Source organism: Lepisosteus oculatus, chromosome 22 (assembly GCF_040954835.1).
Source record: "Lepisosteus oculatus isolate fLepOcu1 chromosome 22, fLepOcu1.hap2, whole genome shotgun sequence".
In the NCBI taxonomy this organism is placed as follows: Eukaryota; Metazoa; Chordata; class Actinopteri; order Semionotiformes; family Lepisosteidae; genus Lepisosteus; species Lepisosteus oculatus.
In genome coordinates this window covers 9985533-10009623 of record NC_090717.1, presented here as the reverse complement: position 1 = coordinate 10009623, position 24091 = coordinate 9985533, and the positions used below count along the sequence as shown (strand labels likewise).

Below are 24091 nucleotides of genomic sequence, written 5' to 3'. Positions count from 1 at the left end.
TCTGAATGAGTGGTGCTGTCATATTAATAAACGGTAGAGCACTGTGGTATTGTGTTCTAATCAGAATTTGCTGGTGCTGACTTCCCTCTAAGTAGGAAATTAAAAAAAGGACTGTAATATTAGAACATTGATTCATTTTTTGAGACATTTCTCCATCACAGAGATTAGTTTGATGAAATTATGAAGCCAAGTAATTGGTTCATATTGCTTCTACAACTTAGACAATGTAGGGGGGAAATATCTTTCCATTTTAACCAGTTTCTGATGGTATATGCTGACAAAATGATAACGTTCTAACAAAAATGTAAAAGATTAGTATTCTGCTCTAAAGCAGGAATAGCTCCAAAGTGTAGAACTGATTTGCAATCTCAATTTGATGTTTTTCCCTCTTGTGAAAAATGAGAAAAATGTGTTTAAAAAAAAAACTACTGGATAAAATCTTCAATTAAATCTATTAGAAGTTCTAAAAATGATAAATGAGGAATGAATAAAATGGGGCTAATTTTCTTTTAGTTATTTTCAGATCACGTCTTCCTGGTCAAGAATAACAATGGCCCAGATAGAGAGGAATGGAGATTACAGTGGTTGATGGGGGATGTTGAACTTTCACCTTTGACCCCAGCTGACCCCTTCCTCTCTTGCAGATGCCTCCTTCAGCGGGACGCCGCCCACCTATGGCTACGACGCGGACCGGGCGGAGGAGCAGCGGCGGCACCATGACATGATGCCCTACATCGACGACTCGCCCTCCTCCTCCCCTCACCTGAGCTCCAAGAGCCGGGGCAGCAGGGACACCCTGTCCTCCGGATCCTTGGAGTCCTCCAAGTCGGTGAGTCCCCAGACCCCCCCCCCCCCCCCTCCAAGGCCAAACCCAGCGGAGACTCTGACCACTTCCCATGGAATCAGCATCACTGAGAAGCGATGTCATATCACCCCCCACCCCACCTCTTGCCCTCTCCCTTTCATCAGTTATACCCTAGCAGGTGACGAGCATTTCCCTTCCGAGCCACAGACGGGCCCTGGGCAAACTGCTCTGGAAAAGGAGCCGTCCTTCGGATCAGACATAAAACTGAGGTCCTGTCTGTGGTCCTTAAAAATCCCAGGGCATTTCTCGAGAAGAGTAGGGCTTTTAGCCCCAGTGTTTTGGCCAGATTGCCCCCTGGCCTTTACCACTCATGGCCTCCTAATAATCCCCATCTCTGAACTGGCTTCATCACTCTGTTCTCCTCCCCACTGAGAGCTGGTGAGTGTACTGGCACACTATGGCTGCCATCGCATCATCCAGGTGGGGCTGCACATTGATGATGGTGGAGTGGTGCCCCCATTACCTGTAGAGCAATTCGAGTGGTTGGAGTGTAAGAAGTATTATAACCCATGATATAGTACTGGGGTGTGGGGGTTGTATCGCTTGGATATCATCCTTACTGTACTGTAGCAGCTCTCCAGCCTCTTCCCTGGCCCTGTGGAAATCTCCGTATGTATGACATGAAGGGGCACAGGTGTGCATTGCAAATACTGTGCATTTATAATTCAATTCTGACTTAAATGAGTGTTTCCCTAACCTGCCTGGCACCTTTCAGTTCCCCTCACCCCTTACAACCTCACCTGTATAGGTAAATACAAGAACATTTATGTTAAATTATACATACAGTAGCTGTACACTGCACAGAAATCATTATATTTGCAGATTAATGTCTTGGTCAGTTTTACTTTATATAAAGTGATGAAGAGCTTAATTACAGTAGATTCAATTCAATTATCTGGTGTTATAGTTGACTCAGAAACCTGGACTGATAGGCACACACAGAAGACATTTGGAAAATGCATTGTACTCATTTTTTACAACTTGGATCTTTCTGTAGCTTCACCCTGTGTTCTGGTAAAGATCTAGGAAGTGATAAGAGAATTTGTGAGAGTGAAGTCCTTGTCATAAATTGCATTGGCAAAACCAATGAGTTCTTCTCTTATCTTTAAGCCAAGGTTTTAAAAACAAGTACCCAAGGACAATGTGTGTTAGTTTACTGCTTGTTGCCTTGCTGTCTGCTCTCTAAAATGCTTTAATCATTTTCTTGTTGGTAGATGGATTAAGTGAAATGGTGTATGCCTCTGTTGACCAAAGCCTCTGAAAATCCTGGTGTGGGTGTCATGTGTATGAGGAAGTTTTTGATGTCACTGTGTGTTTCTGCACACAGTGACATCTCCTAGCCTAACGTAGTTAAGAAAGTCTTGTGTTTTTTCCTCTTTTCTAGAACAAATCTAAATGTACATGAGCCAGTATTTGTTTTTTTATCTGAGAAACTCATCAAAACAGATTGACGCTAGTATATAAAGAAAATAGCAAAAAATAAATAAGTCTTACATGCTTAGACCTTGTCTTGTTAGTTGGGGTAAATATATTGACGTCTGTTTGAGAATATATCAGAGAACATGGTTATGGAGGCTCTGTCCTTTGGGGTCCAAGTCTGGTGCCAAGAGACTCTCCTGGTCTAACACATCCCATGTGCCCTGAATGAAATGTCTTCTAAGATGCAGTTGCCTGGAAGTCTGTGATGAGTGTGGAGAACAGATTAATCCTGCCCTGATGTTGCAACTGTGACAACTCAATCCTGTGTCTTTTCCGCCTCCTTGAGTTGCTCAAATCCCTCTATCGACAGCCCCAGGAAAACAAAATTGATCGATGTATGAGACTCATCAATAAGGAACAGTCTCTCACTGAGAATAATTCGTTTTCTCCGAGAACAGTGTCGAACCTTTCACCCCTAGGTTTAATCAAGCTGGGTCTCCCCAGACAAATCCCTGGTGCAGATGGCTCCCCTGGCTGTTTATACAGCATCTGCAGTGCCCTGCACTTGGCAGTAATACTTCAGTATTTGGAGAAGGATTAGGTAGGCAAACCTCTGCGTTTAATTTTAGTCCCCAGGTGCTGTAAGGCTGTAGAAAGTTAAACAGAGGCAGAGCTGGAGGGACAAACACGCTCTGTTAGCCCAAAGTTTATTAACTAAAATTTTAAGGAACTCAACTGACTCAAGGCAGCCCTTTTCAATTCTTTCCCCTCTGCCCGCCATCTTACCAGTGTTTGTTTAGCTAGCAGTATTTTATTGATTTTACTATTGATTTATGTGACACATGAACAGGGCTCCTTGTTTTAGGTGTGTGCTTTTTAATCACATGGCTTTCATTTAAATTTCCTATAGCCAGTTCTGCTTTCTAGTAAAAAACCCTGAACATCTACTTATAATGAAGGTCAATTTGTATATGATAGTGTAAAGGGTTCAAGATAATACTGTATGTACAAGAATGGGATCAGGAATTAGGAAGGCCATATTTTTGGAGATTTTGTGAGTCTTTTAACCAAATGCCATATGTATGCAATTTATGGCATTTTACCGAATGTAATAAATTGCTGAATTATGGGGCATAAACATAATTTTCAGCATGGGGAATACCGGTATAAATTAAATATTTGAAGTATACTTTAAATTGACAAACAGAAAATTAATGCTTTCGTGTTTTTCTGAATAGCACATTTTTTGAGACCCGTATATTGATATATTTTATCTATGTCTGTCAAATGGCTATAGTTATTGGTTATATAAACAGTTAACTTACACTGTAAAATACACCCATGCAGTTGTGTAAGGGTAGTACTGGGATATATAAATACTGAGAAGTGCAAATCACTCTTTGCAAATATTATTTTGTCGACCAAATAATCAGTGTGATTTCAATGTACTTTTTTGCAGCTAGAGAAATGTTAAACTGTTGTTTTAGACTAAATTTAGAGGAAGGAAGCCGATCCTAGCTCATCTAACAACCTTTCATCTCACGGGCAGCTCTGTGCACTTCTGCAGGCTTCATATAGAGGTCTGTATTAATTGTGCCAATGGGTTCCCATGTGACCTGTGGTTGCGTGTGAGCTTCTTGAATTATTGGGACAAGCGACTTTCTCACAAAGCCCGTGGCATCGTCCCGTGAGAGCAGTGTGGGAGAGGGAGGAGAATTCCCCATCATGGCCATCGTGTGAGCACCAGCAGCTCATCAGCAAGCATACATACAGCAGCTTGGCTTTTCAGCATAGCCTGACACTCTGGAAAGACCCAGTACCTCAGGGATAGAGCAGCGGGGGGTGGGAAATCCCTAAGGATAGTGGCACCTCATTCCAATTCCACAGGTGCCGTCTGATGATTCCGACCGCAGCGTCTGGAAGATGAATCTCTCCTGGTCATTTCCCAGTTCCTGGAGCGTGACTACATATGGTTGCCACGAACACCCTCACCGCTGTGGTAGCACACATCTTAATTCTCCAGTGTGCTTGAGAAAAATAATCCATAGGCTTTGTCCTGATTTCTGTCCAGTTTTGTTATTTATTGTGGGTGATTTTATAGAACAGCAAGCATAAACACGGTATGTAAAACTACAGCCTTTACAGTTTGAGCCAGCAGAAGACAGTTCCCCTCTTGTGCTCCACCAAGACCTGTACTGGAAATAGTCATTAGACAGGGGTTCATGGCAGAAATAAATGAAGACAGTTACTCTTCAACGAGAAAAAGAGATGCTGTGAGAAAGCAGCATTGAGTGAGAGAGGAGTAGAGACGAGGAGTACAGTCATTTATAATGAGATTGTTTAACCTGCAGTAAAGAAGCAATGTACTGTACATTCCAGTATGGTACAATCTAAAATGAGTGAAGTGGATGTTAATGTCATGCAAGAAATGTTGTCTGCTGTAAATGAGTTACATTGCTTCATTATATGATACCTTAAAAGGATATAGACATGCAAACTTAGATTTTGCAGCAGTAATAAACATTACAGTGAGATCAGTGTTTTATTCTGGTGATTGAAATTAGCAGCAGTTTATGGAGCAGAGTTGCTAGGTTGCATTATCTAAGTATCTAAGATTCTCCATGCTAGCCAGTTTGCATTTTAAGGGCATGTTTAATTTCATCTGTCAGGCCTTTCAATTTGTTAAGCAGGTGCAGCTTCAAGCGGTGTTTAGGATCTGGGCAAGCCCTGGGCATCTTTATCGATGGTGTGAGCAGAGTTTTCTGGGAATAATTCATTGCAGCTCCATATGCAGGGAAGTGCCTGGGGTTGTGCTTTATGCAGCTAAGTGCCTTTTGCACTGTTTTTGTGAAGTGGCATCACTAATAAACTAATGCAAGGAGACATTGTAAAAATGTTACATGTGACAAATACATGACACAGTTCTCCCTAACAATAAAGGCTTATTCATAAATACAAACACTCATAATGAAACCACAGTGCTATAAGAAGCATATTATAATAGTATAATTTTTTCCATACAGTCTGTACTTTGGTACATCATTGCACATACTTGAGGAACATGCCCTGAAGAATGCTGAATGTTGTACTGATACTGTACAATATGACCTGAAGTAAAATAATCTGATATGATTTTAACTATACTAGAACAACATTAAATAAACTGTCCATGAGCCCGTGTAGATATATCATTTTCAAGATGTTTTTTAAAACAAAGTCATATAGCTCAATGAGCTTTTCTTTCTAAATTGGGTGTTTTTAATGCATGTTTAAGAAAGCAAACACCCAAGTACAACTGTCTCAGAATCGATTCCCAAAGCGCATGAGATGTAAGCGTTGTTAGATCAGCTAAGATCACTTTCCTGTATCTAAAATTCAGAATATTTTATTTAGAACAGTTTATAAATAAATTAGGATTATCTAGAGGGCTATGTGTGTCCCTGATGGCAGGTTCTGCTACAGTATCCATCTTAGAAAGTATGAATAAATATTTGCAATCCTTTGTTTCTTTAATAATTAAGAACACAACACTATTTATGACAGAAAAAAAATGTGCCAGTGTCCATTTCATTGTGTTGAATGTTTTAATTTCTGTGAATTAAGGATAACGGCAGACATTTAAGGCTAGTGCAGCATGACACCTAAACTAAACTAGTCCACTTATTCTGAATGAACAGACTTCTAACTTGCACACTCCACACAATGAAATAAAAGTAAATAAATCTTGTTTGCATGCATTTTAATCTAAATATAAATGTGTCAGGAGTAGGAATGTTGTGGGTGATAATAGCAAAGAAAATTATCATTTCAGAAATAATCTAATACTCCTTGTAATCAAGTGCTTTCACATTGCATTGCAGGAGTTTTGTACTTTTTAGGTGATTTTGGCATCCCTCACACTTACAAGCTGCACATTTATAATTCACTGTAGCAAATTGCATGAATCAGTTTGTCACTTTTGGCGTTTAATATTGTGTCACTAACAGACAGAGCATACCATGTTTTACACTTGAAATGCACACGAGAGTGTTTCTTTGCTTTCCAGAATGAGTTAACATACTGTAGGCTTTTACGCTGTCTCGGTTAGGATATGTCTGCTTAAATACATATCACATGCTTATACTGTATTAAAGGGTGCACATATATAAATAAATCATGCAAAGCGTGGATTCATGCATTAGTATTCACCCTTATGTTATTGCACAGTTTGGACAGCCCTGTAATTCAAATCCCACATTGCTTCTGCCACCAGAAAGTCTCCCAGTCACACTTCCCAAAGGCCAGGGTGCACCACTGCACTGTTAGAACGGGAAATGGGCTGGAAGAGGGTGGGAGATCTGGAAGGAGCACAGAAACACAAACGCGCTTCGGCCTCGGAAAACCGCCTCTCCTCTCCAGTGGGAGAAGATTCAAGATCGCCCCCAGGGCAATGTATCACATGTGCAGTTTGTGAGCCAGCTGCCAGCTCCCACTCTTTTCAAAATGACAGGCTCCTGAAAGGTTTTTTTCATTTATTTTTTTCATTTTTTCCAGTCAAGAAAGTCAAAAATGGAATCGTTTATTAGTTGAGCAAATCAAAAGTGATGAATGAATACAAGAGGAAGATGTTCCTGTGCGTGGTGGCCGCAGCAGCTGAGCCCTGTGGGTACCTGTGCTCCTTCTGGAGTGGGTGCAGGGTGCCGGGATGAAACGGATTCCTGCTCATGTCGTACATGCTCCTGTGCAAATTGCATTGACTTAGAGTAGATACGTTGTCTGTGTCAGAAAACATTGATTTGTGTTTTAAAATATTGTGGTTAACTACAGGTTTCTGGGCATTCACCTACTGGACACTACACTGGGAAGGGGATTGCTCTGTTTTTGAAGTGTTGAATTGATCATCTCTCACTTATCGGGGAAGGATGGTGCAAGACCATCACTGGGGCATTTTACATGGTTTGTGTGTGTGAGGTGTGAGGAAGTCTGCTTCATCCCAAATCTTTCTCTTTCGCAGGGTGAGCTGGACCTGGAGAAAGGCCTGGAAATGCGCAAGTGGGTGCTGTCTGGGATCCTGGCCAGTGAAGAGACATACCTCAGCCATCTGGAGGCCTTGTTGCTGGTGAGAAATGTGCCAGCCTTTCTAAAATCTTATCCCATGGTCTTCTACGACTTCTGAAGCACCTGTTTAAAAAACCCATCATTGATGACCACGGTAAAAGCAGAGTGCCAACAAGCAAATAGCACTGTTTGTTGGAAACAAGTAGTAAAGAACATTTTGTTTTCAAATTCCAGGATAGATGATGGTTGTACAGCCCTATCAAAGGAGGATAGACTTAGAAACCCTTGCTAAATTCACACTTAAAAAAGCCACATTGATTTAAGTTCCTACATATTAATATATGCAATATGTGACTGATCCAGAATTACACTGGGCTGTTCTCTGCTGAAATCTTCATTTGTTCCTACTTACAATTGAAATTTGCATGTTCAATTGACTCCTCTGAACAATGCTGTCTCATACTTGGCCAAAATCACATCTACAAATGGATAGGTTCCTGTGACGTAAACTAATCGCTTGTTTGCCAACATCAGTACACACATCACTGCAAATCTTAATCCACCCTAAATCTGGCCCAGTTTCTTGGACAATCTTTACCTTGTGCTATGTTCTCCAGCAATAGCTCTGCTGTTTATGGAGCGATTAAACCCCCTCCCCCGCTGTAAGCCAATGGTGAATTTCATGTCCTCTTTTAACATTGTTTCACATTTGCCAGCTGATTAAGTTGTTTTGTATTCCTTAGTATGAACCACAAGCTGCCAGAACTGATATGTTACGGCTGCTGAGTATCTGACAAATCTGGTGCAGCTCATACAGTAACGATGCAGTTTTCAGAGGAGGGGTAGGAGCTAGTGGGGAAGAGGGCTCAGCAACCCCGCCTCCTCGCTTTCTTTCTATCGCTAGCCTCACCGCTGATGGAGAGAGAGAACAAAGAATTACGAACAACAGGTGTCCGGCGGTGTCTGGAGATTGTGCCCTGTGGAAGAAGCTGGAGTAAATGGGCCTTACCTTATCCTGCCTTGTGCTCAGAATCTAAAATTGGTTTTGAAATTGCAGACGTCCTCTCTTCCCAAGCTGCTCTGCCCTTTCCTCCCCTCCTGGGACACCGGGGAGCTTGTGACCTGGGAGATGTGGAAGGGTGGTTTCTCATACTTCAACTCAAACGTGCAAGGCTTTGCAGAGCAATTAATAGGCTCCTGTAAAGGAATATGGCCACAGTACAGCATGGGCTGTTCAACAGCTGTTAACAAGTGGCCCGCATATATTCCATAGGTTTTTAATGTCTGGAAAAGTCCTGAAAAGACGTCATCTGCACTGGCTCTTGGTGCATTTTCCCTCATTCAGGGGCACTACCCTCCATCGTGTCTCATGGCTTTGGTATGGTACCAATGCATGGACCTCTTCACTGAGCAATTGACCCTTGAGACCCCGCAGCCTGGAGGGGAGACAGCCCCCGCACGAGCGCAGGGTGCCATTCAGAGAGTCAGGGCTCTCGAGCTCTCTGGTAGTGAACCCCAAGAAGACCACCCCTGCCTTGGTGAGGCCCCGGGCTGTGTTTGTCGGAAGAGCGCCTGTGTGTGGTCTCAGCGGCGCGGTTGAGCATCTCTAGGGCCGCTGCTCATTCCCGCCGCCTCCTGTCTTTGCGTCCTGTCCAGCCCATGAAGCCGCTAAAGGCCGCCGCCACCACGTCTCAGCCTGTGCTGACCATGCCGCAGATCGAGACCATCTTCTTCAAAGTGCCTGAGCTCTACGAGATCCACCGCGAGTTCTACGATGGCCTTCTGCCCCGAGTGCAACAGTGGAGCCACCACCAGTGCGTTGGAGACCTGTTCCAGAAACTGGTAAGGAGAGAGCTCTTCCGAAATATGGACTGGAAACCTATTGCTTAACCAGTAATAGGGCTAGCCTGAAGTGTTAGCATAAACTAGTAAAACAAGAAATGACAGCAACCTTAAAATTCATTCAAATCTTCATGGAATCAGAATATACTGATAGTATGTAATACTATTATGTATACTATATTTTATATATTACTGATAAATAAAATAAATTGTGACCAATATATTTCCCCAGTAAGTCAAAAAAGTGTTAAGACAGACTGTAATTACTATGTCCTAAATCTTAGTCGTTTTACAGTGTAGCCTGTCATCTTGGCAACTGAGTGCTGTGATACTGGTTTGTCTTGGTTTTATTAATTGAAGTTAATAAAATGCCGTACAGCGGGGAGGCTGTAATTCATTGTTTTATAGGGCTCTATAGGCGCAATGGGTATACCCAGAAATCTGGTAAGAAGTTGTCAAACTGGTCTGATTAAGCTAATAATTAGTTCAGTTAGATCATTCAGAGCTTTAAAAGCATAAAATAGGAGTGGAGCTGTACACTTCAGCCCTGCACTGTCTATTTTATCCTCATGAACTATTCCTGTAGCTCCCATTCCCATTCTCAGCCTCAGGTCCCTTTCCTCAAGTCCTGTATCTCTTTTTGTCTGGAGCACCAACAGATGTAGAGAAGAGCACACACACACACACACACACACACACACACACACACACACACACAATATCTCCTGAGGAGTCGTCTCTCTGTGAGGTGACTCTCTCCTCTCTAGCAGTGCAGATGGGAGTCAGTGCCATTATGGTGCTCAAAGGCAAGCAAAGAAAGCAGATGGTGCTGGGCAGTAATTGATTGGTGGAGAACATTCCCCAACCACCTGCTGCGACTAATAAAATGTAATTATTTATCTACAAACAAGAGACATCCCCACTCCAAAGCCGGAGCCTGGAGCACATTGCCAAGGGGCACATTGCTGAGCCAGGCAGCCGGTCCAGGCGGATTCTAAAAGTAGCAAAAAACTGTCACCGTTTCATGAGCATTTTCTCCTCAGGCCTGAGGCACTGGGCTTCTCTGCAAGTTAAGAGTAGTTTAATTGTAAAGGAATACACTCACCGCCGCCTTCGAAGTTACCTGTTTCCCTGTGACAGGCTCTCATCCTCCTACGAGAAGTACAAGTGTTCTGGTGCAAACGTTTGCAATATGTGAGTGTCACACTCTCTCCAACCTGCTCTCTGAAGCTCTCTGAAGGTGTGTGCAGGCACACAGACTCTGGCAGAGCCTCTCAATGAGCACATACAGTGCATATTCTGCAGTGTCAGAAAGTACTGTAGATCCTTTTTAATTGGGACAAATGGAACATTCAAAGTTTTGTTGATGTATTATGAATCCATAAAATTCTTATAGAAACATAAACTAGCAAGAAAATGAGCTCGAAAGCCTCATCATTAATTTTAGTGCACACATGAAGAGAATAAATAATCTAAATCACGTATAATGTAGGCATAACCTGCTTGCTAGTGGTTATATAAACTAGCTCAGAAGCTTGACATAAATAATTTGCAAGCATACATGTCTTGTTAAATTTGTTTAGTTAGCTATGCCACGCTGATGAACCCTAATAATGGTGAATGGTGAATCCTACCTTTATAGAGTTCTGTTTAGATAGGTCTGTTTTCTAGTGTTGTGAAACAGCCACAGCTAGTTAATATTCCTGTTTCCATAATTCCTAGTGAAAAATTCAAAAACACAATAACCCTTAAAGGTTTTCCTTCTAAGATAGATATTGATAAGGACAGCAGTCCTATTTTTGAGTCACACAGAAGGAGTTTTGACCCATGTGACCTTCCTTAACTGCCTTACATTTTGATCCTGATGTCCTCGGATGCTGATTTGTGTGCATTATTCATTGCCGAATATTCATTTACTGGAATAATTTTGGTGTTTTGCTTTTTGTTATATCAACTAAGGCATTACAAAAACAAACCCTGTCCCATAAGATCCAAGACCAAGAAAAGTCACTTCATTTACAGAGTAAACTGACGTTAGCACAGTCACCATCACAGGATGTTGCCTGTAATTTCTCTCAAGCAGGCTTCCTTTAACGAGCTCCGGGAAGGCATTTTAGAGTAAACGAGCCTCTGATGACTCAAGTCGAGCTGATTTAGATGTCGAGATATCAGAGATAAGCGCCTTTACAAGCTACTGAACTGACTTCCCTCTGTGCCAGTTTTTTCTTTTCCGATAAAAGGAGACTGTATTGTAGCTACTAAAAGGAAAAAGATCATTTCTGAGAGACGGCTTCATTCAAGATTTCCTAGTTTGATTGCTTGTGCTGAAATCCGTGTGTCAGAAATCTGTCCCTGAATGCATTCTAGCTTGTTAAACTAAAACTAAGGCCTGCCATTTTTTTATGAGCATTACTTAAATGAATGAGTTCTCCTCTCACTGAAGTACCTAATTTTTCTGCCTTTCATTAGAGACTTTTATCAGAGTGTACCCTTCAGCCACGCTACCTCCAGGGTATGTCGCAGCAATTAAGTTCAGATTTAATTTTTATGAAGCACTCTGTTTTATTGGGTAATCTCAGAACACTCAGAGACAGGCTATTGATGTAGATTCAACAGAGGCTTTTACACAGTAGTTAGCATTGCTGCCTCAAAGCGCTGGGCTCCTGGGTTCAACTCCAGGCCTGGATGTGGAGACTCTTCGCTGGAGTGTTTATTTTTTGTATTTGAATTTGTGCGACCTTTTCCTATGCTGTGCGATTTTTATATTAATCTTTCTTAGAGGAGAGAGGTTTTGTGTTCACAAGAAAAAAACAAGGCATGGTGGTTTCTGTCTGTCGGGGGTTGATTTTTCTTGCCTCGAAAGTTGCCGAGCAAGCAGACATCACTGATACAGTAAATCTCATCAAATGATCACCATCCCTCTGCTTTTATGTTGTAAACGCAGGGCAGACACAGTGTCTCTGGTCTCAAGCACAGTGGGTTAGGTGGGAACTGGTAAGTGTAGGGGTTAAGAGGAAGACAAACAGGAAGGCCTGTTAAAGAGCCTGTTGCCGTGGCGAGGGCTGTGATGGAGCAGGGCTTGTAGTTTACTTTGGGATTTCCACAGACACGCTTGATGAGATCATAGCTTAATGTCACTTAATGTTTGGCTGCTCAACACTTAATCTCCTATAATTAAGAAAAGGCTTGTTCTGACCGACCACAACAAACTCTTCCTTCCTGTCTGTCTTCGAGAAGTATTCATTTTTATGATGGCAGTGTGTTTATTAGTTTTTATTTCCCTTTTGTACTCTGCCTTATCTTAACTTGGAATCAAAATTGCTGACCACTTTTTCATTGTAAAATCACATCTCTCGAGTATAGAATAAAAACACTGAATATATCTGGAAAATAACACCAGTTTTCAGTTAACATTAGTGATAACAGTAGCTTTGATTAGAGCTGTAATCACCATCCATGTGACATTAGAGGTTGCAGAAACATACTGTACTTTATTATTGTTTTTTTTCCCCCCTTCAACTGCCATTTCAAACACTTCCTTTGGGAAGCTTAAAGATATAAAAAGTGTCTAGAAACTGATGTTTTGACATCTGTCTTCATTAGCCACTTCTGTTCTAACGGAGCTCTGTGGTTGGGATTTTTGATTTGTGCAGCAGATGGCTGCTGGTGTGCCTCTCTTTTTACCTGATCCTGTCGCAGACCCGGTTACAATTGGCAGTGCCTTGCCACCAGGCAGCTGGGGGAAAAAGGTTGGGGGTGAGAGTGAAATTGCAGCGAAATAAAAACAAAATATCAAACAAGAAGCAGACTCTCTTCTTGCAGCTACTCGCATCCAACTGTCATCATGGTGGGAATTGAATCCAGATTGCTAATTGAGGTGACCCATATTCATCTGGTCACGGCTGCTCTCCTGCATGCTCTGTGTCCTGCCAGTTTACTGGAACAGAACAGTCTTTGACTGGCATCCTCACAGTGACTGGGCTGCATCATTCTTGCTCGTATAATGTGTGTCCTGGGATCATTGTGTCTCAGGGAAATTGGGGAAAAAAAAGCATTACTGAGCTGGGTGATTCATTTAGTTTCCGCAGGCTCTGGGCCTTGTTATATAAGCTATCACCAGGCACTGTGGATTTCAAACCTGTTATCTTTTATTGTGTGTAGATTTGCATGAACAGATGTGTAGTTATGATGTGAAATATGTGTTCATTCTCTAGCTGTGTGCAGATGTCGGGTGTCAGGAAATTCTTAAAAGGATTGGACTGCTGTGTTCATAAAAGGTCTGCTTCTCAGTGTCTAGCCCTCTCAGCTGGATAACTCTATTTAATTTTTAACATCACTACTCCCAATCAGTCATTTGTCTAGCACTTAAATTCCTCCCTCTATACAGATCCTGACTTTGGACTCCTCCCAGACTCCGGGTGGTATAGGTGTTCTCTGACTTAGACGATTGGTGTGCATATGAACTGTTTGCTAGTTTGAGTGTTCAGTGGGCTAATAGGGACTTTGAAGGTATTTATCAGCAGTGTGAATACATGTGCATCCTCTCCTGCATAAACAAAAAAGCAAAACAAAAAAGTTTGTCTTATCAGTCCACATGCCTCGATTTGTTTGCACCATACAGTGTGAAGCATCAAACTGCATTGGATTGGAGACAAAACCATGCATTTAAAGCATGTACAGGACCTCCACATTGATTTTGGTATCCTTAAGTACACCAAAGTCTGTGTAAATGCGAGATCGCTTCATTTCCTTCATTCACCTCCAGCGCTGGGTCACACATGCAGTAGATGGCTATGGGGGCCTTTCATATTGAGACTTCTGTTCCTGCACAGAATTAGCCAGCAGGTGCTCTATTAAACTGTTATTGCTCTGCAAGGGACTGCATCTATCTCTGCCCAGGCCTTTTCAAGAAAGTGCTGCCAATTCTCCCTGTTTTCTTGAGGGATCATTTTCAAGCCCAAACAGATTAACCTGCCAGATGAAGAGGCGGACACTCCGTTCCTACCTCTCATTTAGGCTTTCATTAGAGCTCAGCCTGTTCCAGCTGGACAGGGAAGCTTCAGTCTTCAGTGTGTTGGCACCTCCCCACCATTTGGTCAGCTCTTCACAGGCGACATGGCAAAACAATGAGGTGGAAAAGCGCAGGACAAATTTAGATACATTTTTTTTTACCTTATAGGTCTTTCTGGACTACAGTATGCTGTGATAGCTCTGTACTGTATGTGACCTTTATTTACTGTGGAAAAAATAGTAAACTTGCCATTTGAATTTGTGAGCACCTGCAACTTGACACATCTTGTTTCCCGGTTTCCTTGTACTGTAAATCACTGAAATCAATACTGCTATTGATCAAAACTGTGGGACTGTGCTGACAAGCAAGCTTGTGCATAGTTGAGGACAAATGCTCCAACATCCTTTCCAAACAGTAATAAAAAAAGGTTCCATGTTGGAAATATTGTTCTGATGCATCCAGTGGTGATAGATATAGAAAAAGTAACCAGAAACTTTCACGAACGATATGTCAGCGTCTTAAAATTGCTATTATGAATATTTCTTTAAAAATGAAGGAAATAGATTTTTAGATGGAATGTTGTTGTGCACACTAAGATTGAAAGTGATTTCTTTTTAACTCTATAAAGCACTAAATCATGGCAACATTTTGCATTTGTATTCTTAAAATGCCTCTTTGCATTAGGTGTTAGGTGCAGAGGTAGATATAATCATATTTTAACATAATGTTTGCTTTCCAGAAGTGTTAAGAAAGCCGTTTCCTGTACTCGCAGCTGATATTTCAGTTCGTCAAGACTAGAAATGTTTGTTTTCAGCATGGTTCAAACCCTGGACAGGGACTACATATAAAGCCAGTTCATAGATAGGATTATTAGGAGGCCATGATTGGTAAAAGCCAACAGGAAATTTGGCAAGGACGTCGGGGTAACACTCCTACTCTTTTCGAGACACACCCTGGGATTTTTAATGACCACAGACAGTCAGAACCTCGGTTTTACGTCTCCTCTGAAGGATGGCGCCTTTTTACAGTATAGTGTTCCCGTCACTATACTGGGTCATTAGGACCCACACAGACCGCAGGGTGAGCGCCCCCTACTGGTCCCACTAACTCCTCTTCCAGCAGCAGCCTCAGCTTTCCAAGGAGGTCTCCCTCTCAGGTACTGACCAGGCTCACACCGCTGAGCTTCAGTGGGCTGCTAGTTGTGAGCTGCAGTGTGATTTGGCTGCTGACAGTTTCTCATGTTTCAGATGATCTAGGGAGCATGAAGGTGTGTATTTAACAGAAATAGTTTAGAAGCACAACCTCCCTTATGACACCCCTGACTTTCCAAGTGCCTCCATTTCAGACCTTGACAAATGAGCTGCTTTCTGAATCAGCTTTTCTTGCTTCCTCCATGACCAGTAATTTGGTTTGTGTGACCTTTGACCCATTAAATGGACTGCAGAGCCTTGCTGGGGTAATGTTGAACGAGCTGGGGATCAGGCCCACTGGATCTTTTTAATCCATTACCTCTGGGGACCGAGCAGAGTGGAGAATGACTGTACAAATGGGATCATTGTGCGTGTCCAGCTTTCTAGACCTGGTATATACAGTACCTTTTACATTGAAGGAAAACTTTCTACTCGGGCAGTTTGCAAGTTGCAGACAATTGTAGAAGTAATTTCACAGAACAAAGTGTTTTTGACAATTTAGAGAATTATCCATTTGTTTTGTCTCAACCTGTGCTTAAACACTCCACAAAGCTGCCTCTTACCAAGTGTTTAAAGAAGGTTAAGAAGGAAACTGCTTACATCAGCAATGTTTTCCTTATAACACTGCTGATGCAGATGTAATGGCTAGAGTTATTTTCATTTGCATGTGTAGAATTAATGCAGTGTGTAGTACTGTAGTTTTTTGGTCTGGTTTAAAGCACAGAGTGAATTTGTAAGACAAATTGAGCTATTTAAAAAAATATTGAAAGTCTATCCATTTGATTTCTAATGAGATATGGTCTTGTTTTTCATCTCCTTATCACAGCCATCTTCACGTTTTTAATCTTTGTCAGGTTTTGTCTTTATATATTTCTATTAAAATAGAATTCATTTAGAAAGAGGTAAATTGTATCACTGAGTTATATGCTGAGTTGTGCTAAAGCCTCCAGACAACTAAATGAAATCCCTGTTCCTTTTTCTAAATGAGGCTGAGGTTTTAAAACACAATACTTAGACCCATGAATTCTTAACTGCATGTCTGGCTTCTGTTGTCATAGTAACTGGATTAGGCCCTAAAGGGGATATTCTTGCCTTGGGGACTAGTCCTTTCATGACCCTCATGTTATAGCTTTTTGTTTTGCTTTTATAGGTTTTAATTAGAATAGTTGACTTTGCTGCAGTATTGTTTTGTTTTGTTTTAAAAAAGACTTCATCTAAATTTGACAGAGACTGTTTTAGAGGGAACTTCTTAGTTTTACTTATTTAAAAATGATATTTTATAGCCAGCAAGCAAAACCGTCAGCTGGAAAACTGGACACAAAAACAGATGTGAAACAAAAACCAAACGTTCTGTAATATTTCATACATAGAATTGATGAGACACAATAAAACAACAGTCAGTTCAGAAAAATGCAATACTGTATTAGGTATTGTAAAAAAAGACTAAATTAATTTGTTTATTTTTCTTTAAGCTTCAATCCCATACTGTATAATTTTATACATTATCACTCCTTAACATTTTTGGAAACGTGTTGGGAGTGCAGAAATGTGTTCCTGTTTTTTAACCTCTCTCTATATTAAAACATAAAATGGTGCTTATTTACATTATTGTAGGGTTATGAAGCAGAGCCTAGCCACGTTATGAAAGCAGATACCAAGGATCTTTAAAAAAAATAGGTGGATGAACCAACAGCAAATTCAAGTTTGGCCTCCTCTACTTTGTACCTTTCTTAACATTTATATACAGTATAAAGATGGGAAAATAATTTTATTTTACGGCCTTTGTCATGCTGAGTTCCCTTGCGATACTGCAAGTGGTTTCTCTGTCCTCTGTCTGTGCTTGCCAGTTTTTGATATGTCTTTTATTCCCTTTTGCAGGCCAGTCAGCTTGGGTTGTACCGGGCCTTTGTGGACAACTACGAGATCGCCGTGGAAACCGCAGAGAAGTGCTGCCAGGCCAACTCGCAGTTTGCCGAAATCTCGGAGGTATGGCGTCATCAGGAGTAGGATTAGGGGCAGGGACTGATCCTTCCTCCGGAGGTTTCTCCGCACGGGGAGTTAACTCTCTCCAGTAAAGAATGGGATTGACTTCCAGACTTTTCCCTGGATATCATCTACTGTAGGAATGATAAGTACCCTAAGTGGGATAGCACCAAACTGCTTACGTGAACCAGCCTTCTCAGTGCATTCTGAGCTCACAGCATTGTTTTCCAGGAGAAAAGTCCCTGTAAGATGAATTTAATAAAACATTAGTCTTCCTCTTCTTGCCAAAAGCAGACTCCCAGTTCGTAATAATACATTTTAAGAATATAATATTAAGAAGATGTTCGTTTTTTTGGCCTAAGAGTACCTAAGAAAAGACACCATGGTCCATAGAAATTGCTAAGCCTTCACGTTGTATGTTGTAGACATTTTAGAAATGAAAAGTTCACCACTTTTTGGATTGAATTGTCAAGGTTAAGCAAGGAGAAGACTTTGCTGGACACAAATCCTGATATACAGGTGGCTTAGTTTTCAAAGTAAGGGAATGCTCAAAATCTTTAAATTACTGTTCTCTTCGAGTATTTGAGTTGGTGACTGTGATACACATTAGGATTGTGGATAAAACACTGGATAAATCAGTGCATCAGAAAAGAGGTGTGTTGCTGGTCGGTGGTGTTAGATGTTTTGCTGAGGGATCAGAAAGTATATCCACATTCAGAATTTTGCCAGTTATCTGAAGTCCTGCCTGAGGTGTTGTATAGCAGTTTGAGAAACACTGCTATAGAGAGTGGTCTTTTTTTATGCACATTTACATGAAGCTTAATTTATTTGTGTATAATTATTTTTAAATCCTAGAACTACAGTATGAAGATTCCTCCATGTGTGTGTTAACAGCTAGTGGACGTGTGTGTGTGTGCGCACCAGTGTCAGTGTCAGTAACGGTGGAATCTGGGATGGAAATTAAAGATGATATAAAACCAGCTGGATTGGGGCTCTCCAGGATAAGGGCTGGAGATTAATTGTGTTGTGCAAAAGAAAATATTTACATCCCTATTATACTGACCTCAAAAAGACTGCAGAATATAATTTACTCGGAAAGGAATCTCGAGAAGTTCTGACGTCGCACAGAGGATAAATCTTACTCTATAATTTCTGTTTATATTATGCATGAGTCTTAATGTGATATTCTCTAAAGATCATTGCGGTGATCTGCAAACTACATGCAAATTTCAAAACCGCATGCATGAATATTTTGGTTTCCTCTTAAGTATATGAGAAGGTCGGACGGCTTTTGTCTCTTACAGTATCTGCCCTTTAAAGATATTATTCTTTTGATCCTACTGATTTTTTTTTGTTTTTCACCTATTCAAAGGTCATTAATTCTTTTGAGCTGATGCTGCATAACGAGACTTTTGTTTGTTCTTGCATTTATGCAGAATCTAAAGGTCAGAAGTACCAAGGATTCCAAGGACCAAACCTCCAAGAACTCTTTGGAAAGTAAGTGTCCTCTTCCCTTCTGGACAGACGCCCTCACGCCACGGATTAGTATTATTAGTTACACACAAAGGGTCTGAACCTGTGGGAAAGTAGCTTAGTGTGCCCATTTTACATGTGACTATGATATAATAACCCCCATGGGCCTGATAAGACAAATCTGTAGGCAGAACCTCAAGGGAGAACAATTATTTCTTCATGACTCATTTCATGACTTATTTCTTCATGAGTGCTCTCCAAACCTGAAGTCTTTTCAGTTATCCTCAGTTCAACCTTGTCAAATTTGTGTAGGTGTTGAGACATTTTCTTTAGCTCTTCAGGAATGTGGGTGCAAAATTTAATTCTGAATGTTCGGGGGTGGCATTGGGGCACAGAGCTGGGGGCCCTGGGTTCAAGTCCAGACCTGGGGTGCTGTCTGTGTGGAGTTTGTATGTTCCCCCTGGGTTTGTGTGGGTTTCCTCCCATTTCCTCCACAGATCAAAGACATGCCGGTAGGTTGAGTGGCTTTTGAGACGATTGGCCCTGGTGTGACTATGTATGTGTCTGTGTCTGTGTGTGCTCTGTGTCCTGGTGTCTGAGCCTGAATTGGTAGAAGTGGTTAGAAAATGGATGGATGAATGCTAGGCAAGAGCCAGTATACATTACTGTAGTCCTGTGTTTCATCTGTAATTAAGGATTTACATTCTGGATTGTGTGCTGAGATCTTTTTTCTTCTGCTCAGCTCTCCTCTACAAGCCTGTTGACAGAGTAACCCGCAGCACTTTGGTCTTGCATGTAAGTAAAAACAGATGTGAACAACGCAGTCAGAACATCTGGGGTGCGCAAACTTAAATCGATTTATAAGCCACAAGAGTCCCCCACTTCCCACAATGTTATAGTACAAAACACAGACTTTCCAAACACTGATTAATAATTAATAATACAAATTAACAGTAGCTTGCATGTAAATAGCTTATTATCCCAAGTGCTCCACATAAAGGAAGTGGATCCACTTCATCACCACTGAAAAGTGACACCCATGGGGTGACATGCCGCAGTCATTATGCACCAGCAGCCGGACTAAACAGCTGCACTTTGAGGTAGCGTGAGAAGTGATGGCACCCTTTGGATTAAGGAGGAAATTTGGGAAGGCCAGATTATACAGGTTCAGAGTGGAAGTCAACTAAGACTGCAGGGTTAGCACCCTAAACTTTATGAACAGAGCCTTGGAATGTTTAATGACCAGAGGATCTTGGTTTAAGGTCTAATTTGAAGGCCTGCACCTCGCTTGGCACAGCGCTCCTGGATACTGTACCAGGACATTGGTTTGGAAATTCTGGTCCAAAGGGAAAAGTGTGTTAGTGCGTCACGCCTTTTCTGGTTGGCTACTGCTTTTTCTGGAGAAATGCAGCAGCCTGACAGCAAAGATTTTTCCTATGTGTTATGTCCCACGTACCTTGCAGCAGATGTCCTGGTGTCTATCGATTTCGAATTAAAATCTCATGTTTGGCTTTGCACAAGCAATGCAATTTTCATCTCCCCATATTCCAATTGAGGGCTACCGTCTGTAGACATTGCAATGCACATAGGGTACGGACATACAGTACAGTATGAGGCCTTTATTATAAAAAGGAATGCTCCTTCACTCATGGGATTGTTTAAAATTCTACCATATTTCTTCATTGGCATTTTGCTGCAGCTGATAAACTTGTTATTGTAAAGAGGTGTGTGGATATATTTTGGATGTAATTCAATCAAGGCTCTGACTGAGGAACAGAAAGCTGTTGGGAGCCGTTGAGTTCATTTTCCATTTCCTGCATAACCGTGTGGCAGACAACCACAGTTCCTGTGCTTGCATTCCTCCTTCATAGCAGCGGCGTGTTTGACATGTGTCCCGAGTGCTCCGTCTCCGCAGGGGGGTGTCTCTGTGGTGGCCGCCGTTCAAGGCCGTGTGTTGTGTGTTTTGGATCAGGATCTGCTGAAGCACACTCCCTCCGGTCACCCAGACCACCCGCTGCTGCAGGACGCACTCCGCATCTCCCAGAACTTCCTGTCCAGCATCAACGAGGAGATCACCCCTCGCCGGCAGTCCATGACGGTGAAGAAAGGCGAGGTGAGCCGCTGGGTGGAGCGCAGGGGCGGTGTACATGAGACTTTGCCTCTGAGCGGTCAGAGGTTTGGGAAATGATTGCTGATCCTGCTTGATTAGGGGGACAATCAAAATAAACTACATCTATGTCTCTAGAGCCCTTCCAAATAGCATGAGTCGAATACTGAATTTTATAATTTTATAATACGACCACCCCTTGCAATAAATATCTTTATTCTACTGGACTGTCAGCATATTGTACGGGACAGGATGGTGCACTATATTAATCCATTATTTTCTGCTTGGCATTTTGCTATTTTTTATTTTTTATTATTTATAATAATAATATTTTTATATTTTATTATTTATTTTCCATGTGTCAAGTACACATGGTTGAAATTGTAGCTGCATTAGATGTAAAATCCAGGATTTTGCCTGGATTTCAGTACTCCCCGTTTTAAACATCACTGTTTTAAGATCAGTGACCTTCGTGCTATTAACAGTGGAAAGTGACCTGAAGGGCAGGGGGTTGTGTCAGTCTGACTGTGCTGGGCACTAAGCGTTGTCCCGGAGCTTTTATTGGTCTCCATGCGGATGAGAGTCAGAGCTGCCCCAGCCCGTTTCGACCTGCCAGATCCCCACCTCCTCCCTTCGACAGGTCAGACACCTGAATGGAAGATTCGATTCCTGGCACGTGCCTGAACTGGCATTGCTCTCCAGCCTGGCACAGCTGCAGGTGCCAGCTGACTGAACGCCACTTGTTGGTTGCTTTACACTGGTTAGATGTCCACCGCTGGTGAAGAAGGAGCTTTTGATTTTTCTTCCAGTAATTAATATGGAATGCTTTGAAGTACTGAAAAGGATCTGGCATGAATAATACAATCAGGGATGTTTTGATGGAGGAGAGTCTAAGGCTTTAACAGGTCTAGTCAAGATGAAATTTAGACTTAGATCACAAAGAAATGCAGCAGCAAGTACTAAGCATGATTATTCAGAAATGCATGCAAGCGTATTATGATACGGGGCAACGCCCTTTAAAACATTCCCCACTTGGTACCATTTCCCCTTGCCTTATTTAGAACAAAATCAATAAGATGCGCTAGCAGAGTGAGACAAAAGAAGAAACACAAATGCAGAACTTTGCAGGAGGACGCACTGTATTTGTAAAACAGATAGTGAATTTGATACCAAAACATCTCCTCTGTGCTTGACAAGTGCTTACACAAGGGCAGGAGCCACCAGCGCTCCAACACGCCTCTGCTTCTGCCACCCACGTTATCTCAACAGCTTTTTATTATGGTTGTCTTTACTGCCCACCTCCAAGTCTGCGTTTAAGCCCTGCTGCTGTCTTGCCAGCTGCAGAAACCCATTTGTCAATGTGGTGTCGTCTTTGCTGTTCCTTTAATCTATAGGAGGAGTTCTGAATAACCAGAGTCTTAATTAGTCCTTGTTGTCTAAGTTAGAGATTTCTAGTTCTGGTCCAATGAACCACAAACCTGTTGGTCTTTACATACTTTGCACAGACACATAGTTGTAGCATTAATAATGCTCAGTAATTAAGTAGGATCAGTTGGAATACTTTATCTGTTTTCAGCTGTTAAACATTTTGAAGATTGCCTGTTATCTATTGCATTTTTATAAGAAACTTAAAATCCTCAGCTTTCAAATAGATAAAAACAACCTTGTAGCTGTAGCTCAGTTAAATTGAGAGCTCGGATTAAACCAATACCAGTAGGTGTCTGGGCCTACAGGACCAGGACTGAGAGACCCTGGTATAAATTTATCTTCACGTCACTTGGGAAAGCAGAACTAGGCATAGGTGGTCTCAGCCTGGTCTGATGCTGGGGCCTAACATTTCAGCTATACTCTGGGGAGCCCTGGCATTTGGATAACTAATTGAATTCAACATGCAATCTTGGTCTTGTTTTTCTACCAGACCAGTCCTCCCCAGTGGCCAGGCAGGTGGACTGTATCTTCTAATTGATAGCCCTTGATGCATAATGTATAATTTTTGCTAATAAACACACTAGCTGTGTCTGATTGCCTTTATTTATTATTAATCTCTGTGTGCTTTGGGCTGGGAGCTCTCTCCTGTCTGAGTATCCTGGGCAGTCATTACTGGGCTGTAATGCAGTGCTGTCTGCCTCAGGTTTACAAAGACCCTAGTGAAAATTGCAAGTGGTTTTTTTTACATTGTAACCTGCGTGGCTGGATTACACAACGAGAGAGGTTTTGGAGATATTGTTGTCGTTATATTATGCATCAAAAATAGGTACAGTAGAAAACGATCACATCTGATGTAGAAAAAAATGTGGGAACTTTTTGTTTGTGGGATTATAGCTGCCACTGTGACTTTCACAGAGGGTGAATATCATCTGCTTTAGGCCCTGATACGTGAAAGCCAGGCCTGTTTCTCTCGCTCATGGGGTGCTCCTGTGAAAGATTTCCTGGTAAATGATGCTGATGCTGTTGCATGATGGTTTTGTGCTTTTATCTTTTATTCTTTGATGTTGCTTTCCTTCACAAAGCCTTTGGTTTATTGTGTAAAACCTGTGGTTTTACTGTGCTATACAATATTAGTATAATATAGTACTATGATTTGCCATTGTTGATGCTTAGAAGTCTGCATGTGTGCAGAGTGCATGTTATGGTAAATTTACCATGGGGTTCACTAACATTATGATGCCAGGTTTTACGGTTAACTTCAATAAGAGAAAAGCGGGCCTGAACAAAGGAAATTGTCCTGGATGTTTAGCAGTCCCCAGTGGACAGGAATGTATGAAGGGCACTGCCTGACAGAGTAAACGAGCCCAGTCAATACCGCCACTAATGACAGCCTCCTGAGGCAAGCCTGCTTTTGAAGTGAGAGAGCAAGAAATCCCCTGGACTTCCTCTGATCTTCACCAGATCCTCACACTTTGGTGAAGAGCTGGTCTGCGCACAGCATAGAGGCAGGAGGTATGATCACTGCCTGTTCTTTCTTTAATCTTTAATCTAGGGTGAGATGATCCCTTAGTGACACACATCTTACTAGAGTTGCGAAACCAAATGAGCTGAATGGGCTGAACGACTTCTTCTTGTTTGTATCCCTCCATTTTCTCACTGCATGTTCCAGTTTGGGGGTCATGGAGGAGCTGGAGCCTATCCCAGAAAGCAGCGGGGGCAAGGAAGGGCATACCCTG

At 41.8% G+C, this 24091-nt stretch overlaps 1 protein-coding gene across 2 annotated transcripts in view; it reads left to right on the top strand.

The window, feature by feature from the left end:
- Nucleotides 1-24091, top strand: part of LOC102697387 (BCR activator of RhoGEF and GTPase) — a 118254-nt gene that overhangs the window by 60300 nt on the left and 33863 nt on the right. For both annotated transcript variants that reach the window (XM_015366306.2, XM_015366305.2), the window contains exons 2-8: nt 645-829; nt 7278-7382; nt 8978-9163; nt 17243-17350; nt 18784-18844; nt 19563-19615; nt 20793-20933. In XM_015366306.2, the coding sequence (XP_015221792.2) occupies nt 645-829; nt 7278-7382; nt 8978-9163; nt 17243-17350; nt 18784-18844; nt 19563-19615; nt 20793-20933 (839 nt within the window). The remainder of the gene's footprint in view (nt 1-644; nt 830-7277; nt 7383-8977; nt 9164-17242; nt 17351-18783; nt 18845-19562; nt 19616-20792; nt 20934-24091) is intronic.